Source organism: Mesocricetus auratus, unplaced genomic scaffold (assembly GCF_017639785.1).
Source record: "Mesocricetus auratus isolate SY011 unplaced genomic scaffold, BCM_Maur_2.0 Super-Scaffold_100707, whole genome shotgun sequence".
NCBI classification, from domain to species: Eukaryota; Metazoa; Chordata; class Mammalia; order Rodentia; family Cricetidae; genus Mesocricetus; species Mesocricetus auratus.
Genome location: NW_024429269.1, coordinates 724,700 through 742,434, shown reverse-complemented (window position 1 = coordinate 742,434; position 17,735 = coordinate 724,700). Strand labels below are relative to the sequence as shown.

General features: G+C 40.5%; 2 protein-coding genes across 3 annotated transcripts in view; both read left to right on the top strand.

Moving 5' to 3' along the window:
* Kctd9 (potassium channel tetramerization domain containing 9) overlaps positions 1 to 10,211 on the top strand; it is a 28,736-nt gene extending 18,525 nt beyond the window's left edge. Inside the window, exons 7-13 of one of the 2 annotated variants that reach the window (XM_013117289.3) lie at positions 984 to 1,051; positions 1,144 to 1,239; positions 1,874 to 2,023; positions 5,275 to 5,380; positions 6,546 to 6,679; positions 7,354 to 7,448; positions 8,376 to 10,211. In XM_013117289.3, coding sequence (XP_012972743.1) covers positions 984 to 1,051; positions 1,144 to 1,239; positions 1,874 to 2,023; positions 5,275 to 5,380; positions 6,546 to 6,679; positions 7,354 to 7,448; positions 8,376 to 8,418 — 692 coding nt within the window. In that variant the 3' untranslated portion in view covers positions 8,419 to 10,211. The remainder of the gene's footprint in view (positions 1 to 983; positions 1,052 to 1,143; positions 1,240 to 1,873; positions 2,024 to 5,274; positions 5,381 to 6,545; positions 6,680 to 7,353; positions 7,449 to 8,375) is intronic. The other variant, XM_005075230.4, reaches the window with a different exon arrangement.
* Positions 10,212 to 10,492: 281 nt separating this feature from the next.
* On the top strand, positions 10,493 to 17,199 carry Gnrh1 (gonadotropin releasing hormone 1). The gene is made up of 4 exons (XM_005075232.4): positions 10,493 to 13,008; positions 13,816 to 13,957; positions 15,656 to 15,751; positions 17,009 to 17,199. Exons 1-4 carry the CDS (start codon positions 12,899 to 12,901, stop codon positions 17,048 to 17,050), a joined length of 390 nt encoding a protein of 129 aa, XP_005075289.2. The 5' UTR covers positions 10,493 to 12,898; the 3' UTR covers positions 17,051 to 17,199.
* The last annotated feature ends 536 nt before the right edge of the window (positions 17,200 to 17,735 follow it).

Sequence of the window (17,735 nt, the reverse complement as noted above, 5' to 3'; positions counted from 1 at the left end):
TTAATAAAGTAGATGAATTGTTACGATTAAATGAACTGCTTTTAATTTGATTTACAATAAAGTCACCACTAAATTGATTATTTTAGTGTTATATAGTTATATAGTGTTAAGATTTTTTGCTAATGGCCTACTTAACTACAATAGAATCTAGAAATATGCCAAGATTTTGTTGTAATTATTAGCTTTCTGGTTTTTTCTTTGGTGGAAAAACCTGTTGTTTCCCCCCGCTCAGAGTCTCATAGTGTAACCCAGACTAACCGGAAAACTGTGTGTCCCAGACTATCCCCCAACTGATGAGATTATATCCAAATCTGTCTCAGAAAAACATGTTTTCAAAATATTTTTCAACATTATGTAGGAGCATTCTAAACCACTACTTGTTGCTGACGACGACGCTTCTTCCCTCTAACTAGGGAGACAGCTCAGTCAGTGAAGTGCTTGTCTTTTTTTTTAACGAGACAGGGTTTCTCTGTATTGTTTTGGAGGCTGTCGGTCCAGCCTGGCCTCGAACTCACGGAGATCCGCCTGCCTCTGCCTCCCGAGTGCTGGGATTAAAGGTGTGCACCACCACCTCCCGGCAAGTGCTTGTCTTTTAAGTGTCAGGACCCAAATGTTTGACTAACTGGAGTGGGTTAAGGATCCACTTCAGAAGCTGGACATGGCAGCCTGAGCTTGTAATCACAGCAAGAACTGAGACAGGAGGATCTTTGGACACTCCTGCAGAGCGCCCCAGCCTGCTAGGTGAAGTTCCAGGCAAATGAGAGAGACTCTCAAACAAAAGGTGGTCATCACCTGAGAAGCAACACTTGAGCTTGTCCTTTGGTTTTTACCCACATGTACACACATGCACACACATAAGCAAATAAACAAATAGGCCTACTTGTGGAACCTCAACACTTGTGAGAGCTTAACAGAAAAAAAAGCTATGTAAATATCAAAGTGAATTGTTCTGTGTGAAAATCACATGCTTTGTATTTTGATAGGCGTGCTAGAAGAAGCCAGGTTTTTTGGTATTGACTCACTGATCGAACATCTAGAAGTGGCCATAAAGGTGAGAATTTTTTATCTTGATCAATATTACACTTATCCTAAGAATTACCCCAAAGACACCATTGATTTTTTTTTTTTAATATCTTTTTCAAGAATTCCCAACCACCGGAGGATCACTCACCAATATCTCGAAAGGAATTTGTTCGATTTCTGCTGGCCACTCCAACGAAGTCAGAGCTGCGCTGCCAGGTAACTGAAGCAGACAGATCTAAAAGCGGTTCCACAATCCTGAGTGTCTTTTTTTTTTTTTTTAAATGCAAGATGTGGTTTAATTATAACCTGTGGCCTTGATTTAATTTTAAAGTGACTAGCACAGAATAGATGGAATAGCCTTTTTGATTGTCATAATTAGTGCAGTTCTTGAGTAACATGGACATTGCAGCAGTTTTTTAAGTTTATATGCAGTTACCATGTGTGGCCAGTCAGTGGTAGAAACGTTTGAGTTTTAAAGCAGTACAGATTTTGAAGACACCATCTTTACTCCCCTTAAATAAGATGGTTGGATTTGAGAATTCGTAAAATGATTGCTCTTCAGTTTATCACAGTAATGGTTATCAGCAGGTATACGATGGACTATGGTCCCTCTCTAGGATATCCATCTTTCAGTGACTGTAGCCAGCTCTATGCTAATATGTAGAGATAAAATTCCTTTTATGAGAACCCATGAAAGCCATGTACTCAGTTGTGCTTGCTTATGCTGATAATAAATTCCAAGTGATGGAAAGGCCAATGGCTTCTGAAAATCTCAGTGCTTAGTTACAGTAATTAAGCTCAGTTCAGACAGAAAGTTCCAGCATCATGACAGTCTGCTTTTTAATTCCAGGGCTTAAACTTCAGTGGTGCTGATCTTTCCCGTTTGGACCTTCGATACATTAACTTCAAAATGGCCAATTTAAGCCGCTGCAACCTTGCACATGCAAATCTCTGCTGTGCTAATCTTGAACGAGCTGATCTTTCTGGATCAGTTCTCGACGTAAGAATCAACGTTCTTTAGTCATAAGGAAAATTAAAATTTAGGCTGTTGAGTATTCTCAAATGCAGGAATTGTATGTTTCTTGCAGAGTGTTTACTTCAACATAGATAACTACCATGTGGCTGACTCTGGAGTATCTAAAGGTGGAATGGGTTGGTTTTATTCATATCCTTTGTGAAACATAAGGTTAAATCCTGAAATGAGGTCCTGAGCTCCTCAAAGTAGTAGACTAGCTTTGTCAGAACTTGTATTATTTGCCAACTTATATGGAAAGCCAGAAAGAACATGAAATCTGCCGAGCCTCATTTGTGAATGGGAAAGGTAATGACTAGAAGTATCTGGAGGAGAGATCTAAAGTGGGTGTGGTGGGCATTCTGGAAGTCAGCATCTTGATGGTACTCTTCCTTTTTCTACACATATGTGAGAATATGTCATGTATATATGTTTATGCATGTATATGTATTTATGTAGTAGTTACCTGGGTTATTCTGGTAGAGAATACATACAGAGCCAGTAACAAATTCTTTATCTCAGGGTTCTAGTCTGTTTTGTTAATTAATTATACCAGGTATAGCATTTTGCTTTTGATAGTCATTTATTGAGTTATTATAATTTTGGTTTTATTCATTAATTCATCCTGTTTATCACAACTTCTATATCAAGTCTAATAAAAAAAATCAGCCAATATACATTTTAGATACTGCTACTCTCTCTGTTCTACCTCAGGCTGAATGGTCTAGTTTCAAAATAGGCAGAAGACATAAACTCACAGCATAAAGACAAGTTTCAAGGAGTTAGCTTTCATTGAAATGTTGGAAGACTGCTTAGTTTAGGTAGGGACAGAAAAAGATAAAGATAGATTTCGTCATTTCAAAACAACTGTTTTTTCAAATCTATTTAATTAAGGTGTTCTTGTGAACTGAGACATAATGTTCTCTGTGCACTAGGACTCAAGATTCTCTTTCTGCCTACCTTAAATAGTGGATGTGAAGACCAGTATATATTTCTCATATAGTGAAATGTAATAGGAATGTAAGTTAATCACTGCTAATAAAATTGACTTATATTGAGGAGTGGTGCTAAGTTGTAAGCTATGAGGGTCAAAGTTAACTTCTCATTGCCTTTGGTATTTGAAGGTGGTCGTTGATTAATAGCCATGAATATTGCAATGTCCATAAAATATGGTATGTGTTGAGCATTCTGCCATAAAGGGTGCCCCTAGGGCTCCCGCCTTTTGTTGAACTTATCACCCAGTTTGTAATTTTGCTTCTTTCCATCATAGTCCCTGAACCTTTGTGGAGAAATCCACCACTTTGACTGTAAACATAGGTGGTCCCTGTTGCCATCACTGTTGAGGAGTCCATACCTTGCATCAGAAGGTGTTTCTTCTGCATGCTTTGCTGGCTTTTGACTTGTCTGGCTGCATAGAGGCTGATGATTCATCTCTTATCTTCGCTGCATATTCCTAGTACAGCCTGATAGATTGATGGGAACTTAGAGTACCAAGAACTGGAAGGCTTGCTTAGTCTGACCTTGTTTTATAGGCTGCTAATCTGTAGCCTAGAGACTTGCCAAAGGCCAGAAAGAATTATTAGAGTAGGAACTAGAATCCAAAGAGTGCTTTCTTTGTATTTATTTTTCTTTTAAAAGGACTGTTTCATTTGGAAAATACCAAATATTTACAAAATTTAATAATACAGTGAATCTCCATTTTATCTTTGTCCATTAACCTCAGCAAACACTAGCATGTAGTCAACTTTCTTTATTTTGTACTTTACCACAGAATATTTTTACACAGCACATTACTTCAAAATATATAGAATTTTATCTCTTAAAGACAAATGCCATTTAAGAAGTATAATATCATATATTTTTAAAATAACAGTAAATGACCTAACTGGTTTCATCAAAACACATTGCCTCTCTTGATAATATAAAACAGTTCTTATAAATATGGTACTGATGTTACTAGCTGAATTGCACATTCTCAGAAGTAACAACCTGAAGTGCTTTGCATGGTTAAAGATTGAAAATTTTACTACAGTTTTTCTTGTATTTCCTACTTCATGATATTCCAGAGCACAGTCCTGGATGTAGACTTTTACCTGCAGAATTACCTGGGAAATCTGGGTAAAGGTCATATGTCTTATTTGGGAGTATTAATAGAGAAAAACCAAAAGCAGTGGCATTCATTTGCAGATGGCAACTTCCTGTCTTGTTAGATTTTAAGGTATACATCTAGTCATCCTTTAATTATTTTGATCTCTTAATATCCTTATATCATCTACCTTGGCAGAGCTTCTGTACTTTCTCATTAGGGTCCAGGCATGGAAAGATGGGAGTAAGCAAGTATTTGTCCATTGACTGTTAGTGGGACTACCTCTCTCTTGTCTCCTTTTACTGGAAGTGACTGAAGCTGAATACAACTGCCGCCAAAAACCAAAGATCTCCCTTAATAAGTATGGTTATAACTTATCAGTCTTAGGATTTTAGACAAAGAACAATTATCATGTATATTCTACGTTGCAAATTTTAACACACTCAGCTTCTGTTTTGATTGTCACAATTGTGAAGAAATATTTTAATGTTAGTTTTACAGAGACACTTGTCATTTTGATCAATACCTCATATACTCCAGGCCTTGAAAGCAATGACTTCACACTTAAACTCACGCATGAATTTTCCAACTCTCTGCTCTCCTCGTTATGCATTGTGCTCAGGATTGGCAATGCCATAGAGCAGTGGTTGACACAGAAAGACTCAAGAAACAGGTGGTTAGTGTTGTATAGATAAATGATGAAGCGAGTGGTGGCATTAGTGTCCTGGCCTCTGAAGGAATGGGACATCAAGAATTTCTTTTTTTTTTAATTCCTTTCATGATTAGGAAGATAAATTCTATCCCCTGAGTTTATGTCTTCCTTATTTCACTTACATTTTGAACATTATTTTGTGATGTCTAGGGCTGTTTATAAAGATAGAATAGGCTGTCATAGTTTAGATTGCATAGCTTTATCTGATCTCATGCACTATGCAAAATGGACATGCTGTTGTTCATTTGGTGTTTACATTTAATGTAGTTCTTTCAAAAGTTCTCAGTTCTTGTTGGGTTTCTTTAAAGGTGTCTTCAGGATAAACAGAAAATAGCAAATTGCAAATGTGTTGACTTGGGCCTTTCCTATTAATTTCTTTCTTATTGCTTGCACAGATGTTATCAAGTTTAACCCTTACAGCCGGGACTCTTGTGTTCACAGTGTGCAAATCTCCAGGGAGTCAAGATGCTCTGCTCAAACGCAGAAGGCGCATCCCTGAGGCTCTGTAATTTTGAGGATCCTTCCGGTCTTAAAGCCAACTTAGAGGGTGAGAGCCTATCTGCCTATTCCTGCCTAGAAGGAAACCATTAATAAAGTTGTTGTTAGAGGTGAAACAGGAAGGCTGTGGGTGGAGCTTCCTCTGAGGCCAGAACTGGAGAGTCACTTTACTTTGATCCCAGTCAATTAAATATCTATCAACCTCTGAACTTTTTAAGAGAATAAGATATTATTTTTGTGTTTAATTATTCTAATTATGTATTTTTTAACCTTATATGCATTGCCTGCATGTGTGTCTGTGTGAGGATGTCAGATCTTGGAGTTACAGACAGTTGTGAGTAGCCATGTGGGTGCTGGGATTGAACCCAGGTCCTTTGGAAGAACAGTCTGTGCTTTTAACCCCTGAGCCATCTCTCCAACCCTGAAAATAAGATCTTCTTCTTATGTTGACAAAAATGAGGAATTTCAGTTTACCCTGCAGTGTTGTGTCGAGTTTTAATATTTCACTAGTGTTTTGTTGTTTGGCATTTTATTTATGTGGATTTAGGTGAGATGGTGCGTGTGTCTCCCTTGATCATGATTTTACAGAGGCATATTAGAAAAGTGCTAGTTATCAAAAGACAATATTGATTTCTCTCCTCAGAAGTATTATTCAAACATTTTATTTTATGCCATAAGAAAATAAATTACTGGGGCTGGAGAGCACTCACTAACTGTTCTTCCAGAGGACTGGGTTCAATCCCCAGCAACCACATGGTGGCTCATGGCAGTCTATAATGAGATCTGGTGCCCTCTTCTGGCTTTCAGGCATACATGCAGGCAGAACACTGTATATATAATAAATAAAATCTTAAAAAAGAAAATAAGGGGCTGGAGAGATGGCTCAGAGGTTAAGAGCACTGGCTGCTCTTCCAGAGGTCCTGAGCTCAATTCCCAGCAACCACATGGTGACTCACAACCATCTATAATGTGATCTGGTGCCCTCTTCTGGCATGCAGTCAGAACATTGTATACGTGATAAATAAAAAAATCTTAAAAAAAAAATAAATTGCCACCATTGAAATCTATATTGCAAGTTGGGTAAATTTATTTCCACAAGTTGTGGGGTCTTGGCTCATTCCCCTTCCTTAAATCATCTTGTACTTTTGTTTTCAGTGGTTAACTGTAAATATTTTTATGGTAAGCTCCCCCAAAACCTTGCTTTTTTTTTGCAGGTGCTAATCTGAAAGGCGTGGATATGGAAGGAAGTCAGATGACAGGAATTAACCTTCGAGTTGCCACCTTAAAAAATGCAAAACTGAAGAACTGTAATCTCAGAGGGGCAACTTTGGCAGGAACCGACTTGGAGGTTAGGCTCTGAGGAGTTTAAGGATGAGGGTTACTGGTGGGATCATGCAAGCTTATGGAAATTGTGAAGCGCCACTCAGCATGGCCGGGTGGCTGGAGGGCTATTGCCCTTTCCATTGTTTTTTCTGAAGGTGGGCATGGAGACTCACACCTATAATCCCAGCTGAAGTGGGAGGATTGGGATTGTGACCCTGGACTGGAATAAACAGTGAGACCCCATACCTCTCCCCTCCAAAAAATGGGATAGTGGGGAGTCATTTGTTTGTTGAATGACTGAGTTTCGGCGTTAGATCTGATGTGTCATCTAAGTGCTGGTGCCACTTCAGACTCGGAGAGAGACTAATGCGGTGGTCAGCCAGCCTGGATTTCATTTGTCTCTGTTTTCTTGGATCTTGCTCAGGCATACACTACATTTTTCATAAATTTTAATTCCAAACAGAATTTAACAGGCCAGATTATTTTTCAAACTACTTGAGAAATGTATATCATTTCAAGGTTTAACATTAGGTTCATGTTCAGTTTGAATCTCAGTTTGAGATTTTTAATTTTGTCTATTATTTTTCATAAGACCTATATTCTATTTGTCTTTTTGATTTACATAGTTAGGTAGCTTGTTTGTTTGCATATAAGAACTCTATTATATAGCTCAGGCTATATATGATTTTCTTTTCTCAGCCCCACAAATGCTGGAATCATAGGTGTGTGCCTCCATACCTGGCTCAGTGGCCGTTGTCTACAGAGTGCTGCCAAGTGCTACTTCCCGCACTGAGGTGTGTGTGTATCTGTGCTGTTGAGTACACAGGCCAACTAACCCCTTAGTTGTTGGACAATTGAAGTTGGTACAACCGAGACACAGTTCTAAAGAAAATTACTTCATTTTAATTCATTTAAACTTAAATAGTTACATGTTTCTGGTAGCTGTGTCTTATTGAACAACATGACATATGGCACAGATAGAATTGTATATGAAAATTTAGATTACTGTGGACTTTTTTTTCTGTGTTTTCACCTTGATCTCTTGATAGTTCTTAGGATCAGAGCAACAAATTCCTTTAAAGGCAAAAGGAACTGGCTGTGCACCATTAATCTAGTCCTTTCAATTCTTTCCATGTATGTTTATAAGTGCTTTGCCTGCTGCATATGCCATATGCATGCCTGGTGCCCATGAAGGTAAGAGGAGGGCATTCAGTGGATGCCTTAGAACTTGAGTTCCAGATCGTTGTGAGCCGTCATGAATACTAGGCAAAGCATTTAACTGGGTGCTTGCTTACACTTTCAGAGGCTTAGTGCATTATCATGGCAGGGAGCATGGTGGCAGACAGGCATGGTGCTGGAGAAGTCACTGAGAGCTACATCCTGATCCCATAAGCAGAGGGAGGGTGGAGCCAGCACACACCTAACATGGGCTTTTCAAATTTCCAAATCCACCCCAGTGACACACTTCCTCCAATGACATTACACCTCCCAGTCCTCCTAATCCTTTCAAACAGCTCTACTCTGTGGTGTGGTGACTGAGCATTCAAATATGGGAGCCTGTGGGGGCCATTCTTATTGAAACCACCACAGTGCATTAGTAGAAGTGTTTCAAAAATGGGAACACTTGGAATATTGTCCTGCCATGCTGAGAAATCATTTTATGGAGAGCCAAGTCTCATCCTAAATCACCTGAGCTCCAAAACTCTTGTTTTGTCTTACAGAACTGTGATTTGTCCGGGTGTGACCTCCAGGAAGCCAACCTGAGAGGTTCCAACGTGAAGGGTGCCATATTTGAAGAGATGCTGACACCGTTACATATGTCCCAGAGTGTCAGATGAGAGTGGCAAGAGCTGGAGGAAGATGTCTCTGATGAAAACGTGTCTTTATTTTATTTCTTCATCCATCGAATTGTCTACAGGAGATAACATTGTACGGGAATTAGAAGCAAATGCTTGTTCCCAGAGGTGCATAAGGGGAAACAACTGGATTTCCCCCATATTGTGACTGTAGCAGAAGAACACTCTGTTTATAGATGTAGGGAAAGTAGATCGTGCTGCTGCATTTTGAGTGGAGTTGAGGCATTTGTCTGGTTTCTGACCAGGAGTAGTATCTATTATATTTGCTTTTATATAGGCACTGTGTAGAAGTACCATCTTGGTTTACGATGCATTTGAGAATTTTAATTTATGAAAAGCACAATATATATGCAAATATATTTATTGAACACCTAGATACAATAAGGATGTTTAAATTGTTAAACGTCTTGAAAACTGAAGAGTTGTTGAAGTTTATAAATAGCTTTAGTGATGCCTTCCCTCCTCAAATCCCTATCACCATGTGAGTGTGGTGAGGGTAAGACTCCCTATGGCTCTTTTCAGATTCATTTCTATAATGTTTGAGTCCCATTCTGTCCTCCCATTTTGAGGCAGGATGGAAGGAAAGACCTTGTATATTACTCTGTAGGAGGAGGAAGGCTCCACCAGTTGCTGCAGCTATCCAGTGAGCATGCCTCGGCTTCGTCATGGGCAAGTTCCATTCAGCACTAGCTTAGGCTGCTCTGTCCATTCAGAGTCCAGTTCTCGTGCTCAGTTCTCACAAGCATAAGAAGATACTTCAGAACCAAAACACCAACCTGTATCCTCAGCATAGTTCATGTAATGCCAAGTAGTTTGTACAGGAGCAGCTTAGAATAACCTAAATCCACTGCAGTTTGAACTATAAAGTATGAATAAATGCTGTAGAGTGGCTTATGAGAAGGCAACATCAGATGGTTACAGCTAAAACCCTACAGTGGGGACCAAGGAGTTCTAAACTGATGGTTTGATTAGAGCCACCAAAAGATGATGAATAAAAATTAAGCATTCGGCTAGTATAAGCTACATTATCAGTCAGTCAGTAATTGTGGTTCTTAATTTTTAAAAAAAATTCTGTTGTCTTGTTTTTGAGTGAAATTGTAGTCAAGTTTTCTTGAGTTATTCATTATCTGTGCAACAGCAGCAGCAGTAGGGCCTTCTTAGTGGGTGTCCCAGTGTCCTTATGTGTTTTCTAAGAGCAGGGAATATAAGCTGTGTCCAAATGGGTTCTAAATCCTACAGACTCATCAGCTTGAGGTAGTGAGTCATCACAGGTGACCTTGTCTCCTTCAGGAGAGTGGCATGTCTTCATTATTCTGTAGCTTATTCTTCTACCTACATATGCAAAGCTTTCCTTCACAGTAAAGGGCTCACATGCACAGTGGGAGGAGAGCGCACCTTTACAGGGACAGGAAAGCAACTTTGAAAATGAATTATTTTCTTTGCGTTATTATTTTTACCAAGACAGAGAAGTATTGTATTGAGAGATACCTATTTTCATAATCAATATGTGCCTAAATTATATTTAACTCATTTCACTGCACTCTATTTTCAATAATTATAGACTGTGTTCGTTCACTGAATGGTCCTCTGCAGACAGACCTGAGACTGCAGAGGAGCTGGAAGATGTAAACACGGTGCGCTTGGGAACTGCAGGGTTCAGATCTGATGTAAACCGCATTAATAAACAGTGTGGAACGCTGACAGGCTGCTTCTGCTCTTGCTTTTGAAATTCAACCTTTCTGCATTTCCCACAGTTATTCATGATGGTGCATGTAGGAGCGAACGGTATGGTGCTCTTAATGGATTAGTTTTGTTGGAGAAGCCATTAAAGCAAATTCACTTCTTGGACGTGGTTTCATGATTCTCTTTTCAGAGACTACCATGGTACAACACTTTTGGTTTTCCACTAAGGAAGACATCCAGTGATTTGTGTTGCTCTATAGCTCATGAATATTACTGTTCATTTGCTGTATTGGGCAAGAAATGTGGTTTTGCCTGACGTCTTGGAGAGAGATTTCTAAGAAAGGAAGAGTTCTGAATAGTAAAGCTTGCGTTATCCCTGGTGGTGATCATGTGGGTATATAAGTTCAAATAGAGCCTTGTGAGAGGGCTGTAAACAGGTTCTCAGCTTACATTGGTTAGATGGTTTCCATTGGTAATACTCGGTTCTCTACTCAAGTAACTGTCCAAGGCAGTAGTGTCAGTCAGTTAAGTTTCTCAGCAACCCTTTGAAGGGATTTTGAATAAGAAATGTTATAAAGTCATTACTATAATGGGTTTCTCTTTAGTAATCAAGCCCTATTTTCTCCCATTCATTTTATGAATGTTATTTATGTCACAAGCCTGCCTCCAGGTCAATTTGAAATAATCTTTTATACATGAAAAACTATATTAAATTCCCCAAGGAAGTAGTATCTTTAAAATGAAAGGCGTCAAACTACAAAGAAAAATGGTTACATTATTTCAGGATAAAGCATGTTCCCCAAGGCTTCATCCTCAAACCTTTCAGTGCCTGGCTTATTGGTGTGAGCTACAGTTAGCCCCACAGGCCTCCTGCTGAGATTTTACATTAGGGCAACAAAGAGGTTGTTCACCTGTCATTCAGAAAGGTATAAGATCATTGTGGTCATTTTGAGCTATTTGTTCAAAATGAAGTAGTTTCCCCCTATAAAATGTTCTTTTGGACTTAGAAAATTGTGACAATTATAAAATCCAATTATTTAAAACCAGCTGATCAATTTCAGATCTTAGGTAAGTTGGCTTAAGTGTGCACTCATGAGAGATCTAAAAGTCTGTCTCTACACCTCAAAACCTCACCGGATGGCACAATGGCTTACTAGCTCTTTTGATGCTGTGGAAAGTAGGACACATTCGGTTTCTGTCCTTATGCTCTGTGTGACCTGAGGCAAGTCTATGTGTACTTAGGCCAGGCCATATCTGATATTTTCCATCTGTGTCGCTGTCTTCATAAATATTTTTGAATTTTTTAAAATCAGTATGGATACATTGAGGCTCACTGACAACCGGGTCCCCACATCTTTATCCTTCTGTTAGGTCTAGCCAGATGCCACAGATTGTTTGTTTGTTTTTGTTTTTTCCCCTGATTAACACTTAGAAGCACATCTCTAACAAACAAAATGCAATGGACAGTTTAAAGTAAAATTGTTTGAACTTCAGGAATTCTTATTGAAAAATCACCTCACTCACATATTCTAGTGGGATGAGGTTCTACACACTGTGTCAGAGTAACCGCTAAATGAAATGATAGCCACTGAAGTCACTCTTCTCTACCCTGTCATAAGGACTGGGCAGAGAAGCCTGGGAAGCCAATGGCTCTTATCTAGACCTGATACTGTTACTCGTTACTAGAAACCCTTACAAATGGAATTACTTCAGAGAACACTGGGCAGCGACTGCTGGGCTTAGCATCCTACCAGTGATGTTGTCAGTCTCAGCTGTGTAAAGATCAAACACCGTGTCATTTTTAAAGCATTTTGAAGCTTAGGTAGTGTAACAAATTTTACAATATGTTGTACATAGAGGTTTCATTCTGTATCAGATAAAATAACCTTGGGAGTTTAAATTGAGGCAGGGTCTGTCAAACCAGCGTCTCAGCGACATTTCCGTGTGTTGAATGCTGAGCAGATGCAGAGTCATTAACAGGCAGGAAGTAGAGGACTGACTTTCATGGATTATAGGCAGGGTAAAGATAGGAAAAGTTTGCGTGTGTGTGTGTGTGTGTGTGTGTGTGTGTGTGTGTGTGTGTGTGTCTGTCTGTCTGTCTGTCTTTCTGTCTGTCTGTCGCACAGCATGTGCGTGGAGGTCAGAGGACACCTTGAGAGAATCATTTCTCTTCCTCTACCTTGTGAGACCCTGGGGTGGAACTCAGATCATCAGAACTGACAGCAACCTCTACCCACTGAGCCATCTCACCAGCCCTAAATTAGATTTTTTAGCTTGGGAACAACACTATGATTATCTGACTTAAATTTTCCTTTTACCAAGACCCAATTGCTAATACTGGTTCGCACACATTCTGTCTCAACTTCTTGTATTTATTGCTTAGCTTCCCTGTGAAAGTTTTGTGTGTGTCTGTTTAACTTCATCTCACCCAAGACATTGATTTTCCTTGAACTCTCATAGGGCTGCCAGCTTCCTCAGGGGAACACTGCAGAGCTGGATTTTAATCCCTTAGAATGGTGACTTCAGCTGTGAAAGTTTTGGCTAAGATTTTAATGACCAGGTTTAAGAAAATATAACAGATAGACCAGCAGGTGTCCCAATTACATTCACCATTAAAAGGCTTTTTGCGAGGATTTAAATATCATTATTAAAACTGTTGTCTGTGCTGTGCTACACCTTGTCATTCACCAGCGGGGAAGATTTTGATGTCCCAGAAAAAAAAAACATATAAAAAGGAAGCCAAGAAAGCAGAAACATTGCAGCATTCAACCCACCAAAGGAAGTTTGTATCTCTTTGGCTTTCACTTCCCAACAGGTAAAGTTCTTTGTACTTCTAGCACTATTTTTAATGTTGCTTGTTTTGTATGTCTACAGGGTATTTTGCACTCAAGACTAGATGTGATGGTATCCAAGGGAAGCCTTACCCTTCATTGACTGACCTTGTCAACCACCAACCTTTGGGGGAGATCCAATCTTGGAGGAAGCCAGCATGGTCCAGTGTTGGACACTGATTTTGGCTTCATCCCCATCAGATGAAATTAATTTAGAGGCACATTTTATCAACTAACTCCAGGCTTACTAGGCAAGAGGGGTATCTGAGCTAGTATCTTCACTTGGATCAGTTCTTGGTCTTGAAGCTGGTCCCGGCAGCTGTAATGCCTTAAAGACTAGATATCAGCAATGCCACAGGGTAGCCATTTAAAGTCAAGCAACCTCTTATTAACTAGAGACATCTACGAGGACCTGCTTTTTCAAAGCAGATGGCCCAGTTCTAACTTCATGAATGACAAAGTTGGGAACTGTTCTGTAATGGGGAGGGTTACAGGCAAAGTGAATTCGGTAAGGAATGAATTATGGGTTTCAGGTAACCAAACAAAACTAAAAATGGACTATACCACAAAAAAGCACTGAAGATGCCAGAATCAAGTACAGGTGTTTGTCCCCAAGGTCTAAAAAGCTCAAGACAGGCAGATGTCGCTGTGTTTCATTGTCTTCATGAAATGCATACCAGCTGCATGACTCCCTTTGCGGCTGGTCAGTGATCCAGATGCTTGTCTCTTTGCTAAGCACTCTGTTCTCCTTCAGTATGGGTCTGTCATGATGGTGTCTTGATGTCCCTTAGAGTGGAGATGATCCCCAAACTTACAGCTGCTGTTCTTCTGCTGAGCCTATGTTTGGAAGGCTGCTCCAGCCAGCACTGGTCCTATGGATTGCGCCCTGGAGGAAAGAGAAACGCTGAACGCTTGGGTGATTCTTTCCAAGAGGTAAGTTTCCCCGCATTGATTAACTTCTAACTGTGTGAGCCGCCCCCAGTGGCACGACTCTGAGCTTACCCTAGATACTGACTCCAGTGAGACAAGACTTCATGGAGTGGAAGCCAGATTCCTCCTTGCACCTTTGACAGAGACTAAGGAAACCAACAGTAGGACAGATGTGAAGGGAGTGTAACACCAAGTTCCATGACAAGGCACCATGCTCTCAAGTGTCTATGATATCAAATCAATGCTCTTGTATAATTCATCAGCAAGTATCTGTATCAAGGACATAAGTGCTGTTATTTCTTGCCACTGATAGAGACATTTTAGTAAAGAACTTGGAGGATGTTTAATTCCATGCATTATCCAATTTAAGATTGTGAAGTGGAAAATGTACTAGATTTAATTTCCTCCAGATTAGGTTGCAACGTTAGCACCAGCATTAATGTAGGACCCTTGTTTTATCTTAAAACTTCACTTATTAAGGATGGGGAAGATTACATAAGAGAAGCTATTTACAGTAGCTGATCAGTCCAAGCAGTAACTCAGAGTTGAGAAGAAACATAGTGAAGAAACTTACAACCAAGGTGTTGTCTGGCTTTGAAGATAGAACAAAGCCCCAGAGCCTGAAGCCTGTGCTCTGTGGATTCTTTTTGAAGCAAATTTCATGGACCTAAGATGTAAGGAAAACTAGAAATCAACCTCTCTGGGTGTGGTACTCACACCTGTAGTCGAAGTCCTTTGGAGGCTAAAAAGGGAGGGTTCTGTGCCAGTTTCATTTCTGTATGATAAAACATACTGACCAAACGTAATTTAGGGGAAAATGGTTTATGTGACTTACAGTTCTGGAGAGTTCATCATTGTGAGGGCAGGAACTCAGAACAGCTAGAAACATCCATAGTCAAGAACTGACAGGATAAATGTATGCCTAGCACACACCTTACTTTCCAGGACCCAAACCCAGGGAATAATGCTGCTCACAGTGGGCTTCATCTTCCCACATCCGTAAACATTCAAGATCCGAGACATGTCCACAGCCAACCTGATCTAGACAGTCTCTTCCCAGGTGATTTACATTATATCGAATTGACTATTAGAAACAACTGTCACAGTCCCACCCCTTGTCAATTTGATACACAAACACACCACTTTAAGCTAGTTCAAGGCTAGACTAGGATCCACAGTGAGTCTGGGAGTAGTCTGGGATACAGAGTGAAACCCTGTTTGAAATAAAATGAAAGAACAGCAGCAACAAAACAACATAACAGAAACCCAGCCCAATCAGGACTATAAAGTTCATGCACTTTTTGTGTCCTGTCCGTGAGGTTCAGAGCACTTCACTCTTGTCTGAGAGAACACGATCTCTTCTTACCATCTTCATCACCTCCCAAACTCCAGCTCACTCTTTAAAAATACATCCTTAAGCCAGGCGTTGGTGGTGCACGCCTTTAATCCCAGCACTCCGGAGGCAGAGTTTAAAACCAGCCTGGTCTACAGAGCAAGTTCCAGGAGAGCCTCCAAAGCTACACAGGGAAACCCTGTCTTGAAACACCAAAAAAAAAAAAAAAAAAAAAAGCATCCTTAAACTCCTAGACCCGCAATTCCCCAGACCTCTTACTCAGCATCATAACCCCTAGTCCTCACTCTTGGTGGCAATGGAAAGCTCTGTTTAGTTTCTGTCTTCGAGAATCTCATTCTTATCTCCAGATGGACAAAGAGGTGGATCAGCTGGCAGAGCCTCAGCACCTCGAATGCACTGTCCACTGGCCCCGCTCGCCCCTCAGGGACCTTCGAGGAGTTCTGGTGAGTTACAGTGGTCACTGCATAGAGCTAGAGTCAGAAAGGAGTTTGGGTACGGTGGCCTGCCACCTCCTCAGAGCCACCTGAGTCACTCCTGCAGCAGGGCCCTTGACAGCTCACAGCAGTCCTCCCCACTCCTTCTGAAACTGACTTACATGTGTCTATGTACCCTTTATCTACCAATCCAGATCCAGCCTTTGGAATGACTGGCAAACTTCATCCCACTGTGATCCTCCAATTTTCAAAGAATATTCAACCCCCTAGCTACTCATCCCTGAGCTGACTCCTACCCTCCCTTGATGCAGCCATTGCTTCTAGAACTCTGGGAACTGTGGAAACCAAGAACAAGGCTTTTGGTCACTCCCCCACTTTGGATCACACAATATTCAAAACTTACAAAATTTATAACTCAGAGCCACAGATTTGACTTGTAGTTGTGTTAGGCCTAAATGCCCATCATTCTCATTCTCTCTCCCCTCTCTCTCTTGGTACTGGGTATTGACCCCAGGTAATATCTTATGCTGCCAAGCACTGTAAGGATAATATCATTGACCCTCCTCTTACTTAAAAAAATCTTCTTAGTGTGACACAGAATCTCACTAACTTTCTCAGGCTGGCTTAAGACAAACTTGAATTTGAGGTTCCTTTCAACCTCTTGAGAAGCTACAGTTACAGGGCTGTATTACCATTCTGGCTGTAGTATTGGTTATTGATGAGAATAGAAGCATGAAACAAACTGAATGGGGAAAGTGAACCTAGAACAAGTGTCAGTGTTCTCTGAGCTGCTCTCCCACTGACCCGCAGCAGTCAGAAAGCATATGGCCCCCTGCCAGTTACTGAGAGGAGCAGGCAAACCCTCATAAACCCTGCATGGAGATAAGGCTGATTTCAGTTTTTTCCATTGACTTCAAATTCCACACCCAGTGAACAAAGATGAAGGTGGGCAGACATCTCTATTTCCTTTCTTGTTCTAATCTTGCCTATAGCCCAATCAAAATAACCAGCCAAAATTCCTTACGCATGACTTCATGAAGGACTCGAAGGAAGGCTGATTCCACCCAATCCTTCCTCAAAATGACATCCTTTTAGTGATTAATGAAGATTTTAGGATGTCCATAGCTTTACAAGATACTGTCTGCCACGTTTCTAGCACTTTTGAGTGAATAACAAATGCACCTGTTCTTCTTAGATCTGAATGTCAGAAACAATAAAATTCAGCTAGTCAATTCAGCATTGATATGCATGTTATGTGTTTTTCAGGAAAGTCTGATTGAAGAGGAAACCAGGCAGAAAAAGATGTAAATGCATCAGCACCAAAGGATCCACAACACCCAAGTGTAACATGGACATTGAAATTTGTGACCTGTTATAGATCTGTAATTGTGTGGGTTTCAGCATTTCTGTGCCCAGCAACATGAATTTCATAATAAAGTGACGCGTTGTGGATCAAATCCTGGAAATGTGATGGGCCTCTGACTCCAAGCTCAGGAGGCTTTTTATTTTTAAAACATTTTTTATTTATTCGTTGTGTCTTACACATCATGCATCTCGATCCCATTCATTTCCTATCCCTTCTGCATCTGCTCTCTGCCCTTGCACCATCCCCCCACCAAGAAAACAAAATTTAAGAGAAAAAAATGAAAAACAAAAGGAACAAGCCTTGCCATCACAGCTGCATTGTGACACAGTGAGCCACAGTCGATTACCCTTTCGTCCACATAGCTTTACTTGGTCTGGTTCGAGGCCTCTGGTTTCTGCTACACTATTGATGCTGGGCTCTCACTGGGACTCCTCTTGGATATCCTGTTGTCCTGTGTCATGGAGGTCCTGCAGCCTTGGGTCTGCAGGATGAGCCCCTTCATGTGCTCCCACAGATCATAGAGGGGGTGGATGTTGGGGTGGACCTGACACTCACCACTACCACCAGGGTGAGCTCTCCAGCATAGCCCTGGCTAGCTCACCCCTTGCAGCCATGAGCAAATCTACT